The sequence below is a fragment of the Bison bison genome, unplaced genomic scaffold (genome assembly GCF_000754665.1).
Source record: "Bison bison bison isolate TAMUID 2011002044 unplaced genomic scaffold, Bison_UMD1.0 scf7180017864487, whole genome shotgun sequence".
NCBI lineage: Eukaryota > Metazoa > Chordata > Mammalia > Artiodactyla > Bovidae > Bison > Bison bison.
Genome location: NW_011495047.1, coordinates 9146815 through 9159255, shown reverse-complemented (window position 1 = coordinate 9159255; position 12441 = coordinate 9146815). Strand labels below are relative to the sequence as shown.

At 55.0% G+C, this 12441-nt stretch overlaps 2 protein-coding genes across 6 annotated transcripts in view; one reads left to right on the top strand and one right to left on the bottom strand.

Moving 5' to 3' along the window:
- BYSL (bystin-like) overlaps positions 1–6281 on the top strand; it is a 10422-nt gene extending 4141 nt beyond the window's left edge. The window contains exons 2-7 of the mRNA XM_010863173.1: positions 460–616; positions 2674–2812; positions 3071–3204; positions 3777–3937; positions 4045–4147; positions 4630–6281. Of these exons, the coding sequence (XP_010861475.1) occupies positions 460–616; positions 2674–2812; positions 3071–3204; positions 3777–3937; positions 4045–4147; positions 4630–4975 (1040 nt within the window). The 3' untranslated portion in view covers positions 4976–6281. The remainder of the gene's footprint in view (positions 1–459; positions 617–2673; positions 2813–3070; positions 3205–3776; positions 3938–4044; positions 4148–4629) is intronic.
- A 353-nt stretch (positions 6282–6634) lies between these two features.
- Positions 6635–12441, bottom strand: part of CCND3 (cyclin D3) — a 95708-nt gene continuing 89901 nt past the window's right edge. For 3 of the 5 annotated variants that reach the window (XM_010863174.1, XM_010863178.1, XM_010863176.1), the window contains exons 2-5: positions 12055–12270; positions 8947–9106; positions 8302–8438; positions 6635–7824 (exon numbers count right to left, since the gene is read on the bottom strand). In XM_010863174.1, coding sequence (XP_010861476.1) covers positions 7657–7824; positions 8302–8438; positions 8947–9106; positions 12055–12225 — 636 coding nt within the window. In that variant the 5' untranslated portion in view covers positions 12226–12270 and the 3' untranslated portion in view covers positions 6635–7656. The remainder of the gene's footprint in view (positions 7825–8301; positions 8439–8946; positions 9107–12054; positions 12271–12441) is intronic. The other 2 variants (XM_010863175.1, XM_010863179.1) reach the window with 1 other exon arrangement.

Sequence of the window (12441 nt, the reverse complement as noted above, 5' to 3'; positions counted from 1 at the left end):
AGTACCTGTGGTATACATCGTCTCTGCCGCTCATTTTGACACTAATCAAGCCCTGCCATGTGTGTAAGAGAGAGGTGGTGAATGTATAATCTAGACCCAGACTGCCTGCGGTAGGCAAGTCAGTCAACTTTTCTGTGCTTCAGCATCCCCATCTGAAACTGGGTGTGATAATAGTACCTACTCCTTACGGTCATGGCGGTTATGTATGTTGTATAACAGTTTAGTGTGTTCGCTCTCGTTTGAGTCTTGAATGAGGCTGTTATCACTGTCTCTTCGGTTCATACGTGTACATTTGGGTTCTCAAGCAGGATTGCACACCCCTGGGGACTGGAAGGTAGCGTGCATTTATTAGAAGCATGTGAGGCCCGGACCATAACCATAATGGTTAGAGTTGAGTTGACCTCTGAATTCCTCACCCGCCGCTTGGCCTTGCTCACCCATTTCATCTCCCTCTTCCAGGTCCAGGCGTGCCGCAGGATGGGTCAGACGACGAGGAGTGGCCCACCCTGGAGCAGGCTGCCACCAGGGCAGGGCCGGGCTATCAGGCGGAGGTGGTCGTGGACCCCGAGGATGAGCGTGCCATTGAGATGTTCATGAACCAGAACCCTCCTGCCAGGTACGGCTGGCACGGCCCGGGATTTGGGAGAGCAGGTCCTCGTAGCAACTGCGTAGGAAAGAAACATGAGATGCAGAGAAGCGTATGCTCTGGCAGAGTTTTGAGTCCCCATCTCTGGGAAGGGCCTGAGCTTTGCCAGTTTGGGGAGCCACCTTGACGAAAGTGGCGCATCCTCTGAGGACTGCTCTGAATGGCAATGATGCAGACTCAAGATAGCTCCCGCCCTCTGTCCACCTGTCTTAGAACTGCCTGGATTGCCTGGTGACGTCACTGCCAGGCCTTATTCTGTCTCTGGGCAATCTGCCCCGTTGCATTTGGTTTTGGTATGCTCAGTTTTCTTAGCAGTAGGCTCGGTTTCTTTGGCCACATCTCTTTCACACCCTGACTGTCATTTTATCCAGGGTTTTCCAGCCCTTGCACCACTGGCATTCGGGGCTGGATAGGTCTCTTCTGGGGAGGCTGTCCTGTGCGGTGTCGGCTGTTAAACAGCATGCCTGACCTGCACCCGCCGGACAGCAGTAGTGACCCGCTCCCCCACTCTGTGGTAACCAGAGATGTCGCCGGATGCTGTCAGGTGTCCCCCAAAGGACAAAATCATCCCCCAGATGAGAACAAATTAGAACCGCTATGCTAGGTCAAAAACATGCAGGTTTTTAAGCTGCTACAGTCAGGCTCCGGATCCCAGGGTTTGGGCCCAGGAGAGAGGCGCCTCCGATGAGGGCCCTCAACCATTCTGATGCTGTGATGACACTGTTCTTGGTTCCTCAGGTTGGTTGTGGGTTCATGCACGCTAGCATCATTAGTATACTACTACTAGTGCTATTAACGCTATGAAAGACGGGGGCTGAACGGCGAGTTCCTTGGCCGTGTATTTGAGGGCACAGTGAAGGCACAAGTCCCTTTCCCAGCTTGCCGCCCAGGATCCAAGGTGGATATCACAGAACGTGTGCTGGTCTCTCCAGAGAGCCTCTCAGGTTCTCACTCAGCACCCGTAATACCTCTGCTTTGGCAGCTCATTCTGACGAGCTCGGCGGGATGGTTTTCAACAGAAGAGTAAAACGGCTAGGAACAGGGGGTCCTGACAGTTTTGAGGGGCGACAGCCGGTGTCTGCAGAGAGCCGACTAGATCCACGTGGACTCAGCAGTCAGAGGCAGCTTAGCTGGGGGGCATGCATATACTGTAAGGTACCTGACCTTCAGACCTTGAAAGACCAGGCTTTGACTCTTTCCCCCACTCAAGAGCTCTGAGACCGAGGATGGGTTACTGATCCCTCTGCCTATTGGTTACCATGTCTGTCGCATAGATGGTACAAGGGAATGTCTGGCTTCTGCCATACATTGCTTTAAAGTGCTATGGTGGAAGGGGACATCTGGGAAGTCCTGCCCTCCAAAGACAGGAGTGGTTTTTAAATAGACTTCAGCAGCCCCTGAAGATGCCCTTATTGTACTGAAGCCCAATGTAATGATAATTCTGAATCATCACAGTCAGATTGTGTGTAAGGAGGCTGGGATAAACAGATTATTCATCTTGGACCTCTCCCCATCAATTTTAATAAATTGAAACAGGGGAGAGGGTATGCCATGCTCTCTCCCTAATGATCCCAGCTCCCAGAAATCTCAGTATATCACTGAGGTGCGTCTGGCACTCTGAAGAGGTCAGAACAGGGTTTTATTCCATGTGTTAACTTTATGTAGGTAGGTATGTTACCATCCCTGTTTTATAAGGGAGGGAGCTGAGGCTTAGAGAGGCAGAGTAGCCTGCCCAAGGTCACACAGGGAGCGGAGGAGCCATGACCTGAACCCAGCAGTCAGTCACCTTCAGAGCCCAGGTTCCTCCCCTCCATGCAACTTGAAGCTCCATCCTAAGCTGGATGACTGCCTGGTCCATTGTGCTCTGCAGGGATTCTTTGCTGGGTGGGTAGGCCCAGTGGGGATTGAGGTCATGCATCCCAGCAAGGTTGCAGGTTTATCAGGGCTCTCGAGAGACGGTGTGGGGCGTCCAGAGCTCCCTAGACTGAGAGCGTGGCCCTGCTAACCACTCCCTCCTGTTCCCCCAGGCGCACCCTGGCTGACATCATCATGGAGAAGTTAACTGAGAAGCAGACGGAAGTCGAAACAGTCATGTCCGAGGTCTCAGGCTTCCCTGTGCCCCAGCTGGACCCCCGCGTCCTAGAGGTCTACAGAGGGGTTCGGGAGGTAAGGACTGAGAGGAGAGCCATGACGGGACACCCCCACCAGGGCTCTGGGGGCCCACATCTCTTGTAGGCCGAGGGCAGGCTCAGGGGTCCCGCTCCCCGCTATGACTCTAATCTCAATTCCCCACTGAAAAATGAGGATGATACTAGAACCTCCTTACAGGATGGTTGTGAGGATTGAGTGAGTTAATGGACGCGAGGAACTCAGATGGGCGCCTGACAAGCAGCGATGACGATGGTTCTGTTCCCCCCTCCGCAGGTGTTGTCTAAGTACCGCAGTGGGAAACTGCCCAAGGCATTTAAGATCATCCCTGCCCTCTCCAACTGGGAGCAGATCCTCTACATCACAGAGCCTGAGGCCTGGACCGCTGCTGCCATGTACCAAGCCACAAGGTAGAGCTGATGGGGGTGGGGCAGCCTTGGGTCAATAGGGCAGGCTGGGTGTGGGAAGGACAGGCTTTCCCTCTCTTTGTCGTTACATTCCCTCCCAGAGCTCTCTTGTGCTTCTTTATGGCATCACTTCCCCAGCTTTTCCTGTTTCCTGTTCTGGGGCCAAGGTCCTGTTAAGAACGTCCTGTGATGAGTTTCTAGGGGAGACGCGCCTAACTACAGGGACACAACCCTGCAGTGTCAGGGTGGCCTCAAAAGTCTGTGGCTCCCCAGGTGTGTGCAGGTCCCTGGTCACAGCAGGGTACAGGGGACCCCTGAAAGAGAGGGGAAGGTGAACAGCTGGTTCCTGTCTGTCTGCAGAGCTCTGGCTCACCTGAAGACAGTGTTCACCCCCATTCAGGTACATCTTGCAGCCCCTCCTGTTCCCTCTCTAATCTGACCTGGGTGCTGCACACACCCGGCTCCCTCCCCGGACCCTCTGATCTCTTGCATGCAAATATCATCCGCAGTGGTATTTGAAGGGCCAGTTCTATCAGCTGACCTGGGATCTTCCCCCTTCCTTCCAAAACCACTAGGATTTTTGCCTCTAACCTAAAGGAACGGATGGCCCAGCGCTTCTATAACCTGGTTCTGCTCCCCCGGGTACGAGATGACATTGCTGAGTACAAACGACTCAACTTCCACCTCTACATGGCCCTGAAGAAGGCCCTGTTCAAGCCTGGAGCCTGGTTTAAAGGTGGGGACCCAGGAGGCGATTGAGAAAGGGCAGGGCCAGAACTCTTGCAGGACCTCCTTTCTCTCACTCTGGACTGCTAGTGACCGTGCCCCTCTGCCCCTCCCCAGGCATCCTGATCCCGCTGTGCGAGTCGGGCACCTGTACCCTCCGGGAAGCCATCATCGTGGGCAGCATCATCACCAAGTGCTCCATCCCCGTGCTGCACTCCAGGTAGTGTTGCGGGGTGTGCAGGACCACAGAACAGCCCATTTCGACAGCAGAGTCCCAGGACTCGGGGCGGGGTGGGGACACATGGGGAAGGAGTCAAGCATAAGCCCTTGGGTTTGCGGGTAAGTCGATGGGTATATGATAACTCCACAAGAATGTCAGTCCCTTGGGAACAAGGTCCCAGGGCCTGGCACATGCTAGGTGCTCAGTAAAGAGTTGAATGAATGAATGAGAAAGAGGGGAACATGGGAAGAAAGTAGGTTGGGGCAGAGACATTTGGACACACTCTGAGACAGAAGCAGTCTGAGCCAGACGTGGGGATTTGGCGTGAGTCAGCATAGCCCTGGTAACAGGTCGAGGGAGTTAGGGGAGGGGAGAAGAATGCAGAGATTTCCCTTTAGGGACAGCACAATTTAGGGGCCCGTGGCAGGGCCGGGGTAAGGAGAAGCTTTCCCCAGCGTTTCCCTGCCTCCCTTCCCCATTAGTGCAGCCATGCTGAAAATTGCAGAGATGGAGTACAGCGGGGCCAACAGCATCTTCCTGCGGCTGCTGCTGGACAAGAAGTACGCGCTGCCCTACCGAGTGCTGGACGCCCTGGTCTTCCACTTCCTGGGCTTCCGGACAGAGAAGCGTGAGCTGCCCGTGCTCTGGCACCAGTGCCTGTTGACTTTGGTCCAGCGCTACAAGGCCGACCTAGCCACGGAGCAGAAGGAGGCCCTCCTGGAACTGCTCCGGCTGCAGCCCCACCCCCAGCTGTCCCCGGAGATCAGGCGTGAGTTGCAGAGTGCCGTCCCCCGAGATGTAGAAGATGTTCCCGTCACCATGGAGTGAGGATGCAGCGCTCCTCCGGGTCTGCGGAGCGTGGAAGGACTCCAGGATCCCTGCTGGTGACTGGAGGTGATTCCGAGCCTTGACAGCTGAAGACCCGGATCAGGGCCAAGACAGGTCTCGGGCCTCTGACTCCCCAGTTCTCAACAGGGGGCCATAGTAGGGCCGGTTCCCTCTTGCGTTCTAGGCCTGCATACCTGCTCAGTTCTGGGACCTGACTTGAGGTCCCACAGCCCAGCACTCCCAGGTCCCAGCTAGGGATGGAATGGGTACTTCCTTTCAGGCTGTTGTGTCAGGTCACTGGGAGGTGGATAAAGACAAAAGGCAGGTATTTATTGAATGTCAGTGTTTTGATGTGATGGATGGAGATCTTTGCTTTCCTTGTTTTGCTGGAAGCAAGCACTGCTTCCCTCTCATACACAGCAGTGGATTCTTACCTATTTACAAGGGAGCCATGCACTTCCCCCACCTTATTCTACAAGTCTTCTCTAGGCTGTTCCCACCCTGCCAGCCCCTAGAGGGCACAGCCTTTACCTGCCCCTGACACAAGCTACTTGGGGACAATGCCAGCAACCAGGAGGTTGTTCGAACACGAGGAGGTCTCAGATTGGTTGGAAGAGCTACAAGAAAGCACCTAGAGGAAGGTGGAAATTCAGGATGAGAAAGGTCAGACCCAGGGTCACCACCAGACCAGTTAGTTCCCTTTCTAACTTTCTTAGCCAATGAAAGCATTCAACCAGGGGTTGGTAAATCAGGGTTGTGTATGCCTGTTTTCTTATAGTCCATGAGAGAAAAGTGATTTTTACATCTTAAATGGTTGTTGGGGGAGGTGGAAAAAAACAGCAGTATTTTGTGATAGGTGAAGATTATATGAAATTTAAGCTTCAGTGTCCCTAAATAAAGTTTTATTGGGACACAGCCACATCCATCCACTTCCAGGTCCTCTGACTGCTTTCACTGCTCCTGCAGCAGAGACCAGTGCGGCCTGGCTAGAACCCTGTTACTTGCTTTTGCAAATATGAGTTTGTTCCAACCTAAGTACTCTATTTGGTCATAAAGCAAATTTCATTTATATAGTTTTGTCTTGAGACACTAGATGAAAGCAAAAAGCTACCCCCACTGCGCCAAGCCAGATGATACACAAAACGCACATACCTCAGATCTGTGCCAACGCCCCGAGCTCACCTTGTGGGTTGGCACCACACCCACATCTGGTGTCACAACCTGCCTTCCACATCCTTCCAACCTCTGCTTCCACAGCCAACTTCAGGTGTTTGTTTTTCAAGATAAAGGGCCATATTTATTACCATATGTGTTTCTTAGCCATTTAATGTGTAAAAACACTATCTTTAAAAAAAAGTGTCCTTCATTGAGTATTTGAGTATTGTCTCAAGCCCCATTTTCCCCATAAGCCATGTGGCTTGAATTGTGTTGTTTTGCATGGCGCAGTGCTTTTTAGAAACATGCCCATCAGGTTCTACAGCAGAACTTCGGATAACACAGGCAGAGACCAGATGGCCCACAAAGCCTGAGGTATCTACTCTGGCCCAAGACAGAAAAGGTGTGACAACCCCTGCTCCAGACGTTGATTTCTGCCTTTTACCCCATGCAGTCTAGAAATAGGCTTTCCCACAGACTGCCCTCTAATCCAAGAAGCCAAAGTCAATTTTATTCCAGAATCTTTATTATAAAGGTAGCATGATGGTCCTCGGCCACCAGCCTGGACCTTGTGGCCTCAGGAAAGACCTGTGTTAACAGGGCCTGCCTCCCTCTCCGGACAGGGGGCTTGGTCATCACCAGGTCATCCCCTGCTTCATTCCGCAACGTCCCCCCGCTCCTGGAGGATGGGGCAGAGGGCCAAAGGGGAAGGAGGGCATGGCCCCACTCCAGGCATAGCAGCTCCTTGGCCACGAAGATCCTCTAGCGAGTAGCAGAGGGGAGGAATACAGCAACCGCCAGGGTTACCACCCCTGTGGCGGGGGGAGAAGGGCCCCACCACACCCTCATACAGTTGTACTCTAATTAATAAATTAAAACAACTTCCTTCCGTACTAACACCCCCCTCCCCCCAATCACACAGGAGAAGCTGAGCAGAAAGCAAAGCAAGGAGGTTGGTTCCTGCCCCTGGACGGTGGCCGGGGCCCCTCCTAGGAGCAGCTAGGATTATGCAGGGCCTCCAAGTGCTTGGAGAGGGGATGTCCATTCTTGCCCCTCATGTGTATCTAAAACATGTGAGGCTTCTTCAGAAAGACCCCAATCCAAATGCAGTAAGTAGGGAATCCCCTGGCGGTCCAGTGGTTAGGACTCCAAGCTGTCTCTGCCAGGGGCTCGGGTTCAATTTTGGCAGTTGAGAGCCCCAGCTAAGGTAGCCCCTAGAAAGGAATGCTGATACATGTATTAAACTTGAATGTCATCTCTGGCCAGCCCGGCCAACCCCCCGGGAGAGCTGAGCTGGCTGGATGCAGGCAGGAGGAGGAGCCGGACTGGCCCCCAGCCGTGGCCGGCCAGGCCCCTTAGTGCACACTGCAAGGATAGGTAGGACCTGACCCCTCTGGCTGGCGAGGGACAAGGGGAAGGAGCCCCCTCAGGCTTCAGCTGTGGCATGATTCCGTTCCTGCAGCCAGGGAGGGGGTGGTAGGGTCCCCTCCTGCTGTCGGCAGCCACTCGAGGGGGCCTCTCCAGGGCTACAGGTGGATGGCCGTGACGTCTGTAGGAGTGCTGGTCTGGCTGGGCCCCTGGCTGCTGGAGCCCCTGGGGGCTTTGGGCGCTGGGCTGGGAGAGGTCTGGGCGGCTTCCCTGAGGCTCTCCCTGAGGGCAGCTTCAATCTGCTCCTGACAGGCCCGCAGGCAGTCCTGGGGACAAGGGGGAGTGGTGAGAAAGGTCCGCTTCCCACCCCTTCTTCTCCCCCTCCACCTGCAGCAGGCAGCAGGTACAGGAGGACACCTCCCAGCACACAGAGAAGTCTGGGGAGGTTAGGCCACGGCCCAACCCCAGGAATCAGCCTTCAGTTCTCAGAAACTGGCAAGAGGATGTGGCAAGAGGGTGTGAGAGCGGCCCTACATCTGACACTGAATCCTCCACCCCCACTCCTGCATACTGCTTGGCAAGAAAAGGGTACCCAGGGGCAATGCCTTTCGGCCCACCCGCAACACTTGCTCTTCTCCAGACCAAGGCAGGAGATAAAAGACCACAGAAGCCGCAAAGGTGGGGCACTTGAAACCTGGAGTGGAGACCAGGCTGGGGGTGGTCCACAGCACCCTCTGCTGGAAGCTCCGGGGAAAGTGCTACCTCATGAGCTGAGGCCATTTGCCCAGCTGCCCAGCACTCACCACTTCAGTGCCTGTGATCCCTGCCAGCAGCTCCGTGAGCTCGTCCCCAGATGTGGAGCAGGCACCCAGGCCTTGCACTGCAGCTCCGATGCTGCCTGTGGCAATCATGGATGGGGGGTACATGGCAAAGGTGTAGTCTAAGAGAGAGAAGGGACCAGGAGGCAAGGATGAATACCAGCGTGCACCTTCTATTTCCCAGAAAGTGCCAGGCTGTATGAATACAGCACAGGTATACCGGGACACCCCGGCAGTGAGTGGTGTAAGAATAGCCGGGGAGAGGGTCAGTGTAGTAAGTGATCCAGGCCAGGAACCAGTGAATGGGTCTCTTCCTGGTATGGACACAAAATTAAGGTTAAGAGACCTGGGTTCTCGGCCTGGCTTAGTCACTGAGACAGCCTGGGCAAGTCACTTCTCTCTAAGCCCTTGGTGTCTCCAGCTACATACTCGGGTGGGGGGTGGGGGTGGGGGGCTGCAGCATCTCTGAGATCCCAGACAGCTCTGCTGCTTTCCTGTATTGATACTGGGGGCTCAGAGGATAGAATTTTCACAAATTTGGAAGTTATAAACTGAATCTCCTAGTTCCCTCTCACCCTTCCAAGTCTTCTGATTTCCCTGGCTTGGCACATGTGTGTGTGGGACTCTTACCTGTAGCACAGAGGGCCAAAAAGGTCTGGGCGTGCTTCTTGACCAAGGCTTGTCGGTCGCGGGGCAGAGAGAGCCGGTGCAGAATCAGGGCCAGGAAATCATGGGCAATCACTGCGGCCAGGTCCCACTTGAGCTTCCCCAAGACCAGCACCTCCCAATCCTGGAGGCAGAGGAAGAGGGCGGGCTCAGTGGCTGAAGAAGGGAAGGGGAGGAAGTAAAGTGGAAGTCTCACAGGGAGCGAAGCCCATCACACTTGAAGGTCAAGACTCTAGGTCTGCTTTTGAACTTCAGGACTGGCGCTGTGGAATGGGGAGTCCAGGGCAGGGAACAGCTCGGGGCACTTGCTTTGAGCATCTATTGATCAACTTCCTAGATGCCAGAACTACATGCTTTACATAAATTGCCTCTTTTAATCCTGCTGGGTTATCTTTTTGGGGTCCAACAGTCCAGGCCTTCTCTCAACTTCCTGCAAGGCTCTGAGCAGGCCTCCAGTCATGGTTGAAAGAAAAGTCTGCAGACCACCATCACCAGGAACTGGAGGCTCTTCTGGCATGAAGCAGAAAGACTCTCCATAATCCCAAGGATATGTGAAAGGGGAGATCGCTAGCCTCTCCCCCAACTCAGCATGCCCGCTAAGTCCACACCTCTTGAAGAAACTGGGGTGAGCATGAGGCCCTTCCTCCTCTGACACAGCCCCTGAGCCAACCCCGAGGTTCCTCAAAGTGGAGGTTGCCCAACCCAACCCACATCCCCTTGGGGGGACACTGGGGTGGGGGGCTGAAATAGAGCACCCCACTCCACCTCTCTGGCTGAAACCCAGTGCCTAGTGTCATTTGAGTCTCAGGGGGAGAAGTGGAGGTCAAGGCAGACAGGATGCGTCCAGGTGATGATCCCTGAGGGCCCAAACCATCTCTCCATCAGTCCCAGCCTCCCTACTACTGCTGGGTCCTTGAAGGAGACTGAGAGCCCCACCCAGTCCACTCCTCTGGGGTTCCCAGCCCTGGCCCTATTTCTGAGTTGCACACAGGAGGATTTCTTCATTGTTTTATCTCAGGAAGGAACTCACGGGTTTGACCCCTTAGTGGGGTAGAAATGGCAACCCCACCCAATCTCTTTTCGGCCCTCTGTCACAGCTGCCCCGCTCCTGGCCCCCACCTAGGTGTCAGGATCTTCAGCCTCTCACAAAGCCTCATAGAAATCAGCCCGGCCTGGAGCCAGAAGAAGTTGAGCAGAGAAGTTAGCATTCTACTCCCCGTGCTTATTCCAGGGGTCAAACTCCTAACTCAGAAGTCAACAAAAAGCATCCAGCATCCAAGGAAACATCTGGAAGGCAGCTCGGAGTGGGGACGCATAGGGTCCTGCGTGGGGGGAGGGTGGCCACCTTACCCTCCATCTGGGCAGAATATCTCCTGAGAATCTCAGTCCTCACTTGACAGAGAACACACCCCTAGCAGCTTCCATCACATCCCTCACCTCTGAGGCCACCTGAGCCCTAGAACACCTCATCACCCTCAGCGCAACACTGAGCCAGGACCCTTCCTTCCTCCTCTGGAAGGGCCCCCACCTTCTTTGTGACAAGGATTATTTGGACTGACCGGAGCTCTCTGATGTCCCTTCCGACTCTGACCTTCTAGGAAGTCATCGATCGGCATGCTCCACCCCCAGCTCATGCAGGGGGAGTGGGAGGAGAGGACTTTTGGCCTGTTCTGAAAAACTGCCCTCACATAAAGGCACACATCCCATGCTAATCTTTTCACAAAAACGAAGTCCCCTTCCACTAGCCCAAACTCCTCCAGAAACATCTTGCTCTCCTAGCCCTGGAAACCAGCTCCACCTTCAGACTTGCCCAAAACTACCAGATTCATCACAAAGAGCTGTGGAGCCTCCCAGATTCCCAACTCTGGCCTCCTACTCCCATCTCGGAGAGCTACTTGGCAGGAAGAGGAATCCCGTTCCCCGACAAGCAGCACTCAGGGGCCCCAGTACCCTGGCTTTCCTGGCCAGCCAATCACAGCAGCCAGCACGCTGCCCTCCTCCCCGGGAGATGGGGCCCAGAGACGCCTCTCCTCTCGGGTCAAGAGAAGACTCGACCGCTGTAGAGCAAGGTGGAGGAAGGTGCCAGCTCACCCCTCTCCCCTGGGTCCCCCGGGAGATGATCTGCACGCTCCCAAATAACCTCTTTCAGATCCAAGCAACTCCCCACCTCCTCTCCAGGCTCAGTGGGGAAAGAGAACCATGACTCCCCTGCCCTGCCTCGGGAAGAGCCCAGCCCAAGTTCCCAGCAAGAGGCCCAGGGAGCCACTTCCCAAACCACAGGAGTGACAGCAGCTCCCCACAGGGTTATGAAAGACCTTGGTCAGGGTGGGTGGGCCAGGGGAGAGGGCATCATTATCACATCGGAAGCAGCTGCAGTTCAGCCCCAGTCTGTGCCTCAGCACTGGCCTTTGGCTAAAGGGGAAAAGATGATTCCACCAGGCCTGAAGCAGCTGCTTCTGAGAGCAGAGTTTCTCAGGGTGAGACTAGGGAATGGAGAATGAGGGAAGGAGCTGGTTCTCCTGGGATATAAAAGGAAGGAAGGAAGCAAAGTGGGATGGAACTCCTAGGCCCTTCCTTAACAGCAGCTGGGGCCTGGCTTTAATCGGCTCTGGGAGACTTTTTGATCACAAAGTCCACACACTGGGAGACAAGGCTCAACCAGGGCGGCCCCTTCCCCCACGTGAAGCACATTCCACTCCCCCACTCCAGTGGGGGTGCACAGGCATGTCCTGCTGCTGCCAATAAATAACTCATGGTGGCTGTGTAAACCCAGAGGCAAAGTACTAGTGACTGTAGACACGCAGTTTGACTTGTTGCTATCTGGGGGAAAGACCATGAAGGAGTGGCACCCCCTGGAGGTCAAGACGAGGGGATCTGGTTCATGCTGGCAGTGCAAGCCTGAACTGGGGCCACCCTGACCATCACACCACACTGTCCCATCTTTTGTCAAAAGAAAAAAAAAGCTGCTACCCTGCCCAGGGGCAGAAAGCCTCCGGAAGTCTTAGTTTCCCTCCTCCTGGTACGTGAGGAAGAAGGCAGGGGTGCTGGGAGGTGGGGAGGGTATGCACGCACCCGCAGCTGGCGGGGAGAGACAGAGTGGTCGGTGTAGATGCACAGTTTTTCGATGGTCAGGGGCGTAGTCTCGCGCAGCTTGGAGGCCAGCAGCATGCAGACCGCACCCAGGAGCTGCAACTGCGCCTTTCGGGTGGGGACGCAGGACAGGTAGCGATCCAGGTAGTTCATGGCCAGGGGGAAGACTTCCTCTTCACAGCGCTGCTCCTCACACACCTGGGGGAGGGCGCATAGTCACTTCGCGGGCAGAGGCTTAGGAAACGCAGCAGCAACTAAAGGCGGGGGGTGCGGTACGCTGAAGGGAAGTGGAATGGGGAGCAAGACACGGGAGGGGGTAGGTGAACTCACAGTGACAAGGACTAACACGCAGGATGCGCCTTCCCCAAG